The 14,689-nt window shown below is 38.7% G+C and overlaps 1 protein-coding gene across 10 annotated transcripts in view; it reads left to right on the top strand.

The window, feature by feature from the left end:
- LOC105196676 (potassium voltage-gated channel protein Shab) overlaps nt 1–14,689 on the top strand; it is a 747,097-nt gene that overhangs the window by 200,866 nt on the left and 531,542 nt on the right. For all 10 annotated transcript variants that reach the window (XR_005574686.1, XR_005574687.1, XR_005574685.1 and 7 more), the window contains one exon: nt 787–1,088. Coding sequence is in view for 7 of the 10 variants with exons in the window: in XM_039448786.1 (XP_039304720.1) it covers nt 787–1,088 (302 nt within the window). In the remaining 3 variants the exon portion in view is untranslated. The remainder of the gene's footprint in view (nt 1–786; nt 1,089–14,689) is intronic.

Below are 14,689 nucleotides of genomic sequence, written 5' to 3'. Positions count from 1 at the left end.
TACATACAATGAAAGAATACAAATGCACAATAAAGAATTTTATTGCTTTAGCGTTTTCGGAACAGGTCAGGGACTATTCGTATTTTGTGTAATTACGTCTGTTGAGTATTAAATTGTGTATTTGGTACATAGAACGTAAATATGAAAGAAAAAATCGTCTGAACGACGATTAGACGTTCTGATGTTAATAGTACAGACATTAACTGTGCGTATTATTACGTATGATCGACAAAAAATAGACATTACATAGCAAAAAGTAAACACAAAATGTTTTAAATATATTCAACTGGACACGATACATTCAAAGTTTTAAAAAAAATTTTATTTATCTTACTTAAATTTTGATGAAATGTTGACTATCAGAAATTACTTCGACTGTCACAAAACACATTTTTCATTACTACGACTTCAAGATGACACCGTTACCAACAAAACTTTGTTGGCAGCATTGTTACATTAGGACACCTTTACAGTATTTAAAGTAAATTTTTAATATGTACCCATAAAAAAATGTTTTCATTTTTCGAATTACTCCGTCTCCCGAATTGCCCCGATCTGTCCTATATTTTTGGCACGTATGTATTACATAAGCAAGAATAAGGTTAATTTTATTTCACTTATAATAATTCCCAGTAAACACAAACGTTTACTATGTAACATAATACGTAAATATAATAGTTTTACATCTGTATATGATTGCATTCGTAGTTTGCTGGATTGTATTTATTATTTAATCTCTTCAATGATTTACTTTTGTAAAAAATAATACAGATCTTTTGTTTCAAGGTCATAACATGTCTGGGGTGGATGGTAACAGCACGGAAGGAGAATCTGCATGCGGTCGTGGACCTGCTCAGACCGGGCCCGGTTGTTATCGCAATTATGAGCATTACAGTCTATCCCGGCATCGACGCAGCACGTCTAATGCTTGTTTCCCAAATTTGCCTAATGACTTGCCTACTACGCCCGACAGCCCAAATCGTCGACTTCTCGACTTTGTTCAAAATGTACCAAGTGCCCAGAACGACGATTATTATCAGGATGAAGTGCCGGCGCAGCATATCAACCAGGCAAACATAACATCTAGCGTAAGTTTAGATATCAAATATAAATTAACATATTAAATACATATACAGAGTATCTGATACAATTAATGATTAAATTTTCACATAGAGGTAGAAGGAACTAAACTGAATAAATGTCCTTTCTCATTTTGCAAGTTTCGCAATAGTTAAAGAATTATTACTTTATGAAAATAGCGCAACAAAAATCGCAAAATGGTAGAGAACTTTTCCACTTCAGTATAATCTATTCTGTCTCTATGCGAGAGTTTAATCATTAATAATGAGACACTCTGTACATATACACATACATGTATTGCGTGTAAGAATATATAGTGTTTTATTTCAATGTCGTAAATTATTGATTTTTCAATAACTCTATTTTAATACTTTTATATGCAGTTTAATTAAAAAAATCATGTTATTTATATATTCAAGATTGGCAATTAGAATACAAAATCTTGTATGTATTATACTTCGTCCATACACCAATGATTTATGACTCGAAAGTTAAGACTACATGCAAGGAGAACTGACCAGATCGCAAATCGTAACTTTTAATAGTTTGTAAGACAAAGACTATTGAGTACGGCTCTATCTAGCTTGTTATTTTACTTTCCCTGATGTTCCCTATATTGACGTTGCCTACATTCTTTGATATTTGCAAACACCTAAGTATTTTCATGATTTGTATTTGAATACTGATTTTAATTGTAATATTTGAATGTTGATTCCAATTCAAATCTTCATCCACAGACTCGTCACCAAAACCAATGCCAATAGATTTCATAAATAAATTAAAAAATTCCTTTTCTTACATTATCTGAAAATATTACAATGCAATTCAATCGAACATTCGCCCTTTGCAGTTTCTCTCGGCTTTTAAATTTTATATATATTGCCTCAAAATATTAATCCTCAGTGGTTGTCGTACAACCAAGTTATTTACAAAAATATTTGGCATAATTCGATCGCGTCTTCTTTTCTAAATATTTTTAATATATCTAAGTTCTTGGTTTTTGCACCTATTTATTAGGGCCAGTCAAATGAAAATGAGACAGACTGTATAACGAGCATGGCGCGGATGTTGGTAACCCTTTTCGGTATGTTTATGAACGTGCCTTCTATTGGGAATTAGGGGAGAACAGCGTGAATGTTCATCGCTGTGTCATTTGTTTGTTAGACGTGCTCGAACTGAGATCAGCGCGTCATGTGTGCGTCCGACATTACTATACCGGGAAAGAAAAACAGTAAGGTATAGTGCGGTTTTTGATTGCGGAAGGGGTGTTGGGAAGTGCAATTCATGCCCAAATGTCTGCTGTGTATGGTGAACACAGTATGTCACGTGCACGTGTGTTTGCGTGGAATAAACTGGATTTTCTCAGATTTGTTTATTGAATATGATCAGGTGACGTACACCCATGTATGGCAAAATATCAAATCAAATATGGTATGTCAGCTGAAGGTTACAAATCGCGTGGCGATGCACGATTGCGATTATGTGACTGTGGCATGTTGTACGAGTATGCGTGAACTTGTGTTTTTAGTCAGTAATCAAATCAAGCATCGAATAAGGTTAATTTACATTATCTGATTCAAGGTCATGAAACACAAAAAATTTTAAACGGTAAGATAAAAGCAGTAAAAAAAAATCAACAGTATAAATTTGCTATTGTCTACGTTCTGTCCTAAAGTCTTGACTATGATTGCCGGATTCGCTTATTATCTAAGCTTTATTATGTAAAATTTTTGGGTGCCATGTTTCTTTAAATTCTTTTCTCTTAATTCTGTTTTAACTACTATATTCAATAAAATGTTATGTTCTATTTTATTAAAAATAAAAGAATGGGATCAGTTTGTGAGCAGGTGTTTTATCATATTGTTAAATACTGCTTACTGATGGAATTGTATTCTAATGTTTTTAGGCAGTAAGAAATTTTAGTCTTATTATACTGGTTTGTAATAGATATTAAGATCTTTCCTTGTTAATTAGACAGGTCTAAAAATTAGGGGGAGGGAGGTTTGTGCTTTGAACTTTGAATGACGTTTCTATAGGATTTTGATGCGCTGAAAACGACTACGTAGCTCGTTTTTTTTCCATCACCCTCCATTTTTTAAATAATTGCAAACAGCTTTCGAACTTAATTTCTTTACGAATTCTTTCTGGCTAAAGAAAAAATGATAGCATGATCAGCTTTACGGTATTTTACGCAGAAATTTCCACAATACAGAAAATATTTTTTACAACTTATAAAAATGTTTTATGCAAACCGTAAACAAAAAACTTTGAAATAATCTTGAAAAATCGTCAAAAAATTATAAAGTTTGAAATATAAAACCAAATAATTAAAAATCAAAAAATTTTGAAAAAATATTTGACAATTTGGACAAGTTAGCTGTAGGTTTCTAGTTTAAATTTTTTTTGAAAAATTAATTTCTGACCATTTGTTAAAAAGTTATTGAATTTAAATCATAAATGCATCCCGCGCGCGGCGTGGTCTATGATGTTTGTTTTTGCAGTTATTTAAAAAATGGAGGAAAAAGACGAACAACGTAGTTGTTTTCAGCGCATTGAAATTCTACAGAAACATCCTTCAAAGTTCAAAACACAAGACCTCCGATAAATTTCGTAGATCGTAGGTGACGTCGCGCGAGGAATGCATTTATGCTTTAAATTCAATAACTTTTTAACAAATGGTCGGAAATTAATTAAAAAAAAGATTTAAATTAGGTACATACAGCTATAAGCATAAATAATCAAATATTTTTTACAATTTTTTTTAATTGCTTCGTTTTATTTTTTAAAATTTATAATTTTTTTACGATTTTTTCAAAGTTTTTTGTTTACGATTTGCTTGCTAAAACATTTTTATAAATTGCGAAAAAATATTTTTTGTATTGTGGGAACATTTCTGTGTAAAATGCATAAAGCTAACCTTGCTATCATTTTTTCTTTAGCCAGAAAAAATTTAATAAAGAAGTCAATTTCCAAAAAGTTGTTTTTACGATTATTTAAAAAATGGAGGCTGATAGAAAAAACGGACAACATAGTCGTTTTTATCGCATCAAAATCCTCCATAGAAACGTCATTTAAAGTTCAAAGCACAAGATCTCTTCCCTTTAATTTTGTAGACCTGTGTTATTGTTGAATGCTGGCTACCTATGGCTAATATTTTATCTGTACTCGAGAGGTATTCTTCTACAAACTATTAAAATTTAATTACGATTTCAATCCCCATCTGACAAAATCTGCTTATCAGATATAAAAGATAGTGTAAGGAAAACACATTTTCTATTTATTTATTGAAAGTAGTACGAAAGTGATTTTATATTTTATGTATAATATTTTGTACACACACACTCGCGCGCGCGCGCACACACACATATACACAATATAGACTACATTCCTTTTAAAAAAACACAAATTGACACAAGTTAATACACTCGAACACAGTCTGACTTTCTTCCTGAGTAGAGTCGAAAAGTGTCGATTGAGTTTGTAAATGGAAAGCGAAGTGTGTTGCTTTGTATTAAAATTGTCGACTGTGAAAGAAAAACAACTATAATATAGTTGAAACGTATGTTACATTAAAATTTAATGTCTGTTAATAAAAATATCTTCAAGTATGCAAAATCTTTAAAAAAAACCTTATTTAGACAATAGTTATTAAATTTTGTGAAACTATTAAATCTTTATTAGTATAATACATTACGTGAAATGCTTTTTTACGTAATATATTCTTCTAATGAGGATTTTGATAATTCCGTTAAAATTACTTTAAATTTTTTAATTAAATGTATCACTTCTTTCATCTTTCAAAATTATAAACTGTAGATGTTGTACATAATTTAAAATAACTTTTAGTTCTTAAATTTGTCGTATTCTTGACTTGATTTTGAGACAACCTTTTCTTTTCCAAAATTTTATTCAAAGCTTATGTCCGAAATTTTTGAATTATTAAAAGAAATAATTACGGGTCAGAAAAAGTAACGCAACGACAACACAACTTACAATCTTACGCAGGGCATTTGTTATCAGCTAATAATATAACAGGACTGGGATCAGTGTTTAACATTATTCGTTATTTTTTAATAATTCTTTATTTAGATAATTATTTGAATAAAATTTTATTCGTAATTTACTTTATTCATTATTTGCATTATTTGTTATTCATATTATTGGCTATTATTTGTTAGTTGCGTTATTCGTTATTTGTAATATTGACATTATTTATTATTCACATTATTCATTATTCATATTATTGACTATTATTTATTATTCTCGTCATTCGTTATTCGCATTATTTATTGTTCGCATTATTCATTATTCATGTTATTAACAACTATTTATTATTTGCGTTATTCATTATTCGCATTATTCTTTATTCGCATTATTTTTTATTTGCATTATTCTTTCTCTTATCATTATTTACATATTAATTACTTTTTTCATTGTTACTATTACATTTGATAAAAAACTAAAAAATGAAACTTTGATAACAGCTCCATATTCTTACCTTATTTTTACTGTCTTTACACGGCTGAAGAGTGCGAATAAAAATTTATAGAAACGCCATAAATGTCAGGTATATTTTTATTTCAGCTATTCAACAATAACACAGATCTACAAAATTAGGGGCGGCAAGGAGTCTTATACTTTGAACTTTGAATGACGTTTCTATAGAATTTATTAGAGTTATAATACAGGTAACGGGGCGGATGGATCAATAGACCAACACGGACGAGTAGGATAAAACTCACTTTTATTATAGAGACTCGATACAGGAATGTGCGTGTAGAGAAGAAGCGGGAACCGCGCGACAGACGGAAATGAGAGAGCGTACGCGGGGCATAGGCACGCGCGCTAGATTGTAACGCCGTACTTTTATAGAAAGTCTGTTTGTTGATCGTATTATTTGCGATTCACGCTAACACCTCCACTCGATCCACGATGATGTTTTGTGGGATTGTGCTGAAGTCCGGAAATTTCCGTGCATTTCATGTGCTTGGGAGTCTTGGAAGTCCTTTAGTTAACATGTCGGCAGGCATATCATTGGTAAAGACGTGGGCCACCCTTAACAACCTCTTGTTTAGGGAATCACGAATGAAATGATGACGCATGTCGATATGCTTGCTCCGGGAGTGATAAACTGGATTTTGAGCAAGTCTCAAAGCCTCTAAGTTATCGTTGAACATGATGATGTCCGCAAGCTCGGGGAATCCAGAAGTTTTTGTAGATAAATGGCCTCCTTGGTGCACTTGGTTAGCCCCATGTATTCTGCCTTGATCGATGAAAGGGCGACGGTTGGTTGTTTCCTGAAATCCCAGGATATGAGGCTGCCGGACAGCTTAAATAGAAAGTCGGTGTATGATCACCGATCTTCTGGGCAGCTGCCCCAGTCGGCGTCTACAAAGCCTTCTACGGGCTTGGAATCTCTGTGATAGACTAATCCAAGATCTCTGGATCTCTTGAGATATCGAAGGACCTGTTTCGCGACAGTCCAACGTTCTTGGTCGTAGTAATTATTAAATTGCTTCAGGTAGCTAACGGTATAGCTTATGTCAGGACGTGTCGTTACAGCCAGGTAGGTCAGAGGGCCTAGAAGCTCTCGGTAAGAAAGGTTTGGTTCTTCTTCATCTGGATCCAATTTCTTCTTAGTAAGCTTTACACAGTGTGCTGATGGGATTACAATCGGTCATACCAAATCGTTTGAGTATGTCATCGATATAACCCCGTCGATGCATATTTGCCGCTTTTTTAGTAACGTTGAATTCTATGTTGAAACAATAGTTTATTTCGCCGAGATCCTTCACATCGAAATGTTTGGTGATCATGTCACGGAATCTCGATAGTCTTGGAGCTACAAGAAGCGACTGAAATGTCGTTGACGTAGACCACGATGGTGATAAAGTCCTTTCCTTTTCCACATGTATAGAAACAGGGATCAGCGCCGGAGGAGATAACGCCGAACTTCCTGAGTGTATTGTCCAATTAATTATGCCAATTTCTTCCGGCTTGGCGGAAGCCATACAATGATTTCTTCAAAAAGCACACTTTGTCTCCATTTTGTAGATATAGGAGCATTTTGTTTGCTTTATTCGCCAGATTTGTTGTTTTTCTCCTTTGAAATAGTTCTCAGAATTCCAGCCAATTGCTTGGGGGGCTCCATGAGAATCTGTTTGTCCAAATTGCTGTTTAGGTAGACGGTCGTTATATCAAAATGATGCATTTTTATGCCTAAGTAAATCGATAACGCTGTGATTAACCGTATTGTTCCTTGTCGAGTCACGGCCGCAAAGACTTCACTTCAAATGTAGTCCGAGCTGCTAGCTAAAACTCTGAACGACTAAGCGGGCTTTGCGTCTGCAAAGAGAACCAGTTAAACTTGTTTTGCAAAACGATGCGACTTCCTACGGTAGTGGAATTCTTTAGACGGTCCACGAGTTGCTATGTTCCGTTTTGTATAGATTTGATTTCGGATATCATGGCGTCATGCCATTTCTCAGCTTTTGGGCTCGCCAAAGCCTGTTTCATTAGTACCTCGAATACCAAAACGATCATCTTTTTTTGAATGTACCCGGCGTAGGTATCGGCGGACGAATAAATTTTACGAGGTCTTCCTTTTTGTCCTATTTTTAAGAATTTAGATCTTCCTCTCCCCCGCGATGAAAACTACAGTATTTCGGGTGTGACTTTGTCATCTTCATCGGGTTATTTCTCGATGGGTTGATTCTCAAAGTGTTATTCCTTGATATAGGGGGAGGGGAGGGAATTTGACGTTGATGTATTCTCTGTTTGTTGTATTTGTTGTCATTCTTTTCAGAATTACCGTTTGACAAAATGTTGAGATCCTCAGAGAATGATTTTTCCTCCTCGATGAATTTTACGTTGCGCGATATAATAATCTTGTTTGCTTCAGGTAGCCATATTCTGAATCCTTTAGATTCATTAGAATAGCTCAAGAAGATGTCTTTCTTGCAACGTTGATCTAATTTTCCTTGACCTAGTTCAGCATTTAAACAAAGGACGCGACATCCAAACTCCCTGAAGTGCTCGATGTTGGGTACGTTTCCGACCCATACCTGATATGGTCGATTCTTTTAGCATTGATTCCGCATATAACTTGCGGGGTTAACCGTTTCGGCCCAAAATTTTGATGGCAGGCCCGACTGCGCAAGCAAGCATCTGGCCATATCCAGAAAGATACGGTTTTGTCGTTCTGCGATCACATTTTGCTTGGAGTTGTACGGAACGGTAAGTCGTCCGGTGATGCTGTTGTCTTTTAGGAATTTGTCGAAATCTTTGCCTGTAAATTCTAAGCCATTATCGGACTGAAAAGATTTAACCTTTTTACCTGTTTGCCTTTTGTCAAATGCAATAAAATCTTCGATTGTTTTAAGAACCTCATTTTTATGTCACAAAAAACGAACTTCACTCTATCTTGAACGGTTGTCAATGAACTCGATGAAATACTTTGCTTTCTTTATTGACTCGACTTGCATAGGGTCACAAAGATCTGAGTGAATTAAGTCAAGAAGCTTCAAAACTCTGCTGGACTTTTTGGGGAATAGCCGCCGATCTTTCCTTCGAGGCAGGTTTTGCAAATAAAATCCTTGGCGGCAGACTTAAATTTCATTGCCGTTGATGGTTCCTTATTGTTGTGCCTTGATGAGGTCTCTTACGTTCAGATGGCAAAGTCTGCGGTGCCATAGCTCAATGATTGAAATTTTGTCTGACAACGATATTGCACAGCTGGGTTTTGTACTTTCCTGACCAGATTTGCATGCAAAATACAAGCCGTCAAATCTGTCCGCAATTTACTTGACGTTTCCGTTCTCTATCGATGACTTTTGCGTTTTCCTTTGTAAATGTCATGTTAAAACTGTAATCTGTTATTTTGCTTACCGATGTTAAGCTCGTGAGTAAATCTGGAACGTGCAACGTTTTATTCAGTGATATTGTTTTATCGTCGCCGTACATGTCGGCCGTAACTTTACTTTGCCCTCGGAGGTAATCTCTGTTGAAACACTGCTTGCCAGATTTAGTTTTCCTAATCGAGAAAGATTAACTTTACAGAAAGAATTAAACTCGTTGTACATATGAGCGGTCGCGCCGCTGTCTAAGTACCAGGTTCGGCTCAGATTGATTGAATCAAAATGTAGAGCAACGTCGGTGCGTAGTGACACTTCTTTCTCAGTATTTTTTGGCAGATGGACCTTTGCCGATCTTTGAACGACAATCTGCGGCTCTGTGACCTAGCTTATCGCATTTGTTGCAGCAAGGTTTACTTGTTTTTTTATTGTCAGCCTGTGCATTGCTTTACGTTCTCATGTTTTATTTCGGCAAGCTCGATACCTGTTTTTTTTTACGTACATGACTTTGGCACCTGAGCTTTGTGTCTCGCTCTTTTGCGCTTTGTTTTCCTCTATGATTTTAATGCGTAGGATGTCCGGCGCGGGCAGTTCGTCCCGAAATTCGATTGCGTATCAAAAATTGTCGAAATTTGACGGTAGACTGTATAGAAGCATTGTAGTATGTCAGGATGAATGTACTTGCATGTCCTGCAATTTATCGACTGCGTCGAAAAATTTATTTATATGCTCACAAACGTCGCTACTTTCATCCATGCGATGAAGCATTAATTGCTTCAGCAGCGTCTAGTAGCTTCAGCAGCGCTTTCCTAGTAGATCCTTGTGATTGATGTGTCGTCTCTTGGTTTGAGTCAAATGCGCACGGTGATGCAGTTTTTAATCTGCTTCAATTCGGAACTGCCGATCCAAATTGAAGCAGATTAAAGACTGCTTCAAAATAATGTTGAACTTCGCTTTTGCGTCGCCGCTTTCCGCGCGGCTTCCGAAGCGGGATCGCTGGCCACGACTTCGGGCTTTGCAGATTCCCCGTTTACATATGACTATGCGTCGTTCTTGATGAGAATTTCCATGTGGAGCTTCCATGTATCGTAGTTGTCCTTTCCTACACTTTCGATATGTATCATGCCACTGTTATTCATGGTCTAAGAGGTTATGTTTTGCTGAATTCGATAATTTCACTATTTCTGATTATCGCGGGCCCATAACCTATTAGAGTTATGCAGGTACCGGGACGGATGGATCGATAAACCAATATGGAGGAGTAGGATAAAACTCACTTTTATTATAGAGACTCGATACAGGAATGTGCTTGTAGAGAAGAAGTGGAAACCGCGCGACAAACGAAAGTGTGTGTGTGTGTGTGTGTGTGTGTGTGTGTGAGAGAGATAGAGAGACAGAGAGAGAGAGAGAGAGAGAGATTAATTGATTGCGAATTTATTACTGTCCTAGGACCAGCCCTCTAAGGACAAACAATTAGCAATTTGTACAGGTAAGAAGATGGTGAGAAGATAGAATAAAAATAACAAAATAAAATAAAAATAGAAAAAAAAGAAAAAAAATATATAAATATATATAATACAATAATAAAAGAATGATTAGATGACAGGAGAAGCAAAGGAGCCCACGAAAAAAAAGTGGAGAAAAAAGGAAAAGAGAAAAAAAGAAAAGAAAAAAAAGTAAGATTAGACAAAATAAAATAAAATTAAAAGAATATTCGCCCCTTCTGCCATTTACAAAAAAAAAAAAAACAAAAATAAAAAGAAAAAAAATAGTAATAATAACTAAGAATAATGGTAAGATAACAGAAATAAACAAAAAAAAAGAAAAAAAATGAAATAAATATCAAAATCATAGATGACGAGAGGAGCGAGAGTGTTAACAGTGGTAAAGTGAAAAGAAATGGTGCGTGTACTCACTCCTCTCATCTAGAGTCCTATATAAAGAGAGAAGCGACATTGATGTCCGAAGCTCTGATTGGTAATCTGATTGATACTTGATTGGCTAAGCGAGCAGCCATATTGTGAACACAGCTGTTGCAGAATGATACGAATGGTGTATGATGACGTTAGAGCGGTCCCAAAATGGCGGAGGACTCAATTGGATACTGAAGGTTGTGGTGGGGGTTCGATGTCGCTTCTCTCTTTATATAGGACTCTACTCTCATCATTTACAAGAATATGAGTAATACGAAGGACGTGCTAACAGAAGAGACTCAGAACGTAAAAAGGTAAAGGGAAGGCAATAAGGGTTGTTGGCGCACTTTCCGCTGCAGGAAGGCGTTTCCAAATAGTTTCGTTTAAATGAAGTTAAGTTGCGAGAGGACGAGGAGTAGCAGAGCCGGGTGGTATAACGCGCACGCGATTAACAAGAGCGGACACTTTATTCGATTTTCGCACAAATGTTTCTCTCTCGAAATCGTACAGTAAGCTGAGGCTCGCGCTTGGAAAATCGCTGACCGAGGAGCCGATCAGAAGGGGGAAAAGGCGCGAGGCTCGGGAACGCGACTGCCGAATCTTGCGGCGTTCCGCGAGATGGAGATAAGGGTCTCAAATTCGCTACTGTCAAGGCCCCCCTACGAGCATTCGTAATGCTTGCATGCGGAGCTCGAGCATTATTTAGGAGTACCCATTCGCGGCGACAATTCCGCGCGAACAAGGGTGATCAAAGGAGTGAGAATTTGACAGGGAAAGATGCGAAACTGAAAAGAATGGTTTGCGAGCTCGCTCCTTTGGACATTGGCAAAAAGAAAAAGAAAGAGTAAGCATAAAAATGATAGTAATAATAATGACAGTAATAATAGTAAAAATAAGAATAATGCTAATAATAAACGAATAGACGCTCTGTTGTTCGTAAACAAAAGAAAAATGAAAATAATAATAATAATGACAATGATAATGATAATAGAGATTGTTGTGGAAGAGAGGATATAGTAAACGTGCGGCTTGAGCAAATAGCAAAGAAAGATATAGAGGTAGTAGGCCGGAGCAATGAGTAAGCTGGACTAGGTGCCTTACTCCCCCTGCCGCAAATATCTACCAAAGTTACGTTTAAAGGAGCCGATTAATTCAACGTTACGAATGGAGGGTAAGAGGGAATTTCAAAATAGTGGGGCAACTGAGGCAAAGGAAGATTGATAAGTAGAGGTGCGGCAGGTAGGAACGGCAAAGTCGAGCGAGGAGTCTCGAGAGGTGGCACAAGGCCTCGGACAGGAGAATAACCTGATTGCCAGATAGGAGGGCGTCCCGGAGCGCAGGATGGAGAAGATGAAGCATCCTAGGAGATAGGATTGCCTATCCGACGCAGTTAGCCAGTCCAGCTAAGAATAAGAATGCGAGACGTGGTCGTAGGTTGAAAATAAATCTGACACACGCGTTCATCAGGCGACCGAGTTTGAGGCTCTGTTGCCCTGTGAGGTCGGTGAAGTCGGTGACCGCGGAGCAATAGTCGAAAAAAGGGTAGGCCAGGGAGGACACCAAGCGAACGCACAAAGGACGTGAAAAGCTGTGCCAGAAATATACAAGACACCGTTAACGCGCTGTGAGATCGCTTTGACTTGTTCAGACCAATTGACCTCGTGCTCAGCAGGAAAAAATGGAGATACATCTGCAGATCGTCGGCATATAGAATGTGATGACAGTGACGTATCACAGTCCTTAGGTCATCGATGTATATGGCGAAAAGCGGGAGACCAAGGACAGATCCCTGGGGGACACCAAAGAAAATGCGGGACTAGGAGGAAAAGCTATCAGAGCCCCTGACGCGCTGAAATCTATTGATGAGGTAGAACTTGAGCCAGCGTTAGACCGCAGCGAAGATGTTGAACGAAGGGAGTTTGCGCAGCAGCAGTTCATGGCTTACGGAATCGAAGGTCTTGGAGAAGTCAAATAAGATAAGCAGGGTGACCCTCCTCTGGTTGATGGCCATCTTGACATCGTCCGTCAGTTTCATAAGAGCCGTCTGCGTGCTGCACCCTTTTCTGAAGCCATTGGAGAGGAGATGATGGGAAAGGTAAGATGATAACTGGTTAAAGACAATACGTTCTAGGATTTTGGAAAGATAGCATAGTAGGAAAATAGGGCGATAATCGGAGAGGGAGGAAGGGACTTTGACCTTGGGAAGAAGAATGAGATGGGAAGACTTCTATTGAGAGCGAAAGGAAGACGAGTTTAAGGAGAAATTCAGAAGGTCCAGGACATGATAGAAAATGATGGGAAGACAGTCGTGGATAAAACGGCGGGAGAGAGAGTCAGGACCAGCAGAGTTAGACGAACGTGAAGTCAGCGCTTTTATTAGGGTTTCGGGGGTAATGTACGCAAAGTAGAAAGAGGAAGGATTAGATAGAGAAATGGGAGGGGTGGGAAGAGAACAGGGGGGGAGGAAAGTTAGGAAAGGAGGCGAAGAGAGAAGGTGTGGAGGGGCAGGAGGAGGAGGAGGAAGATGGGAGACACGAACAGAAGAGAAATAGGCATTGAGTTGGTCAGGGGAGAAGATGAGAGGCCGAGTAGAGGAGCGCGATCGGACGAGACCCATGGATCGAAGCTCGGCCCATAGTTGCGACGGAGAGGCAGCGAAGTCTGGACGTTGATGCAAGTAGCTGCTACGGGCATCATCAAGAGCAACGTTGACTTTATTACGCAGAGAACGAAAAGTGGATAGGTTAGCAGGAAAGGAGTCCAGACGGAAGGCCCTTCTGGCCACGTCTCTTTCGCGCATGTAAGTGCGGATACGCCGATCAATCCATGGGGCCGGGGGTCTTCTAACGCGAAAAAAACGAAGCGGCGCCAAGGTATCGAGGGTCTCCCAAAGTAGATTGGTGAGAATGGCAACTTTATTGTGAAGCACATTGGAAAGACGGAAAGGGGTCCAGTTAATGGAAGTAAGGTGGTCGAAAAGAGAGTTGCTAGTGTATTGGGAGAAGTCACGGACCGAGATCACGCAAGGCGGAAGACGATTAAAATTACAGTCGAGAGATACCTCGATTAAGTCGTGGAGTGAAAGAAACGGGATTAGATACTGATTGAAGGAGATTAGGAAGGAGCCGCTACTGACGAGACAATGGTCAATTTGAGAATGGGAGGGAGCTGTGTGGTGAGTATCCAAGAACGGTATAATATAGAGATCGGCACTGAAATCGTGAAGAGACGTGGCATCGAAGGATGAGCGGTTTAAGTCGATGTTAAAATCGCCGATGATAACCGCGACCGAAAAGGATGAAAGGAGCCGCTCAAATTCGGACTGGAAGTTAATAAGGTGATCAAGCTTGAGAGGCCGATAAACGATCCCCACCAGAAACGGTCTGCAATCCGCAGCAGAGATCCTCACAAACATGAACTCGGGTTAGCCGCAGTAGGGCGGAGCGGATGCAGCAAGGATTCCGGCGGAGAGTCCGTCGCGCACGTAGACGCCAACCCCTCCACCCCCTTTCCCCATCCTATCGACTCTCAAAAGCGAAAAACCTGGGAGGCGAACGAAGTCGTCAGAACACTGTGGCTTAAGGCACGTTTCCGACATCGCGATTAAGTCGTAAGGACTATGAGTGAAAAAATCTCGAAATTCGCAAAGATGAGGGAAGAGGGATTGGCAGTTGACGTGACAGAGTCTAAGCCATTTGCAGCCGGGAGAGTGGCAGGCGGGTGTCAAGCATCACACGAAGACCGAGCGATAGCCGCAAGCCCAGTTCCAAGGTCGCCAGGAGCTGGCGGAAGAAGGGCAGTGAAAAGACACGCATACGCAGCCGTCGACAAAGCCAGAAAGTC

The sequence above is a fragment of the Solenopsis invicta genome, chromosome 4, assembly GCF_016802725.1.
Source record: "Solenopsis invicta isolate M01_SB chromosome 4, UNIL_Sinv_3.0, whole genome shotgun sequence".
In the NCBI taxonomy this organism is placed as follows: Eukaryota; Metazoa; Arthropoda; class Insecta; order Hymenoptera; family Formicidae; genus Solenopsis; species Solenopsis invicta.
Note: the sequence above shows the minus strand (reverse complement) of the source record. Positions and strands in the feature narration are given on the sequence as shown.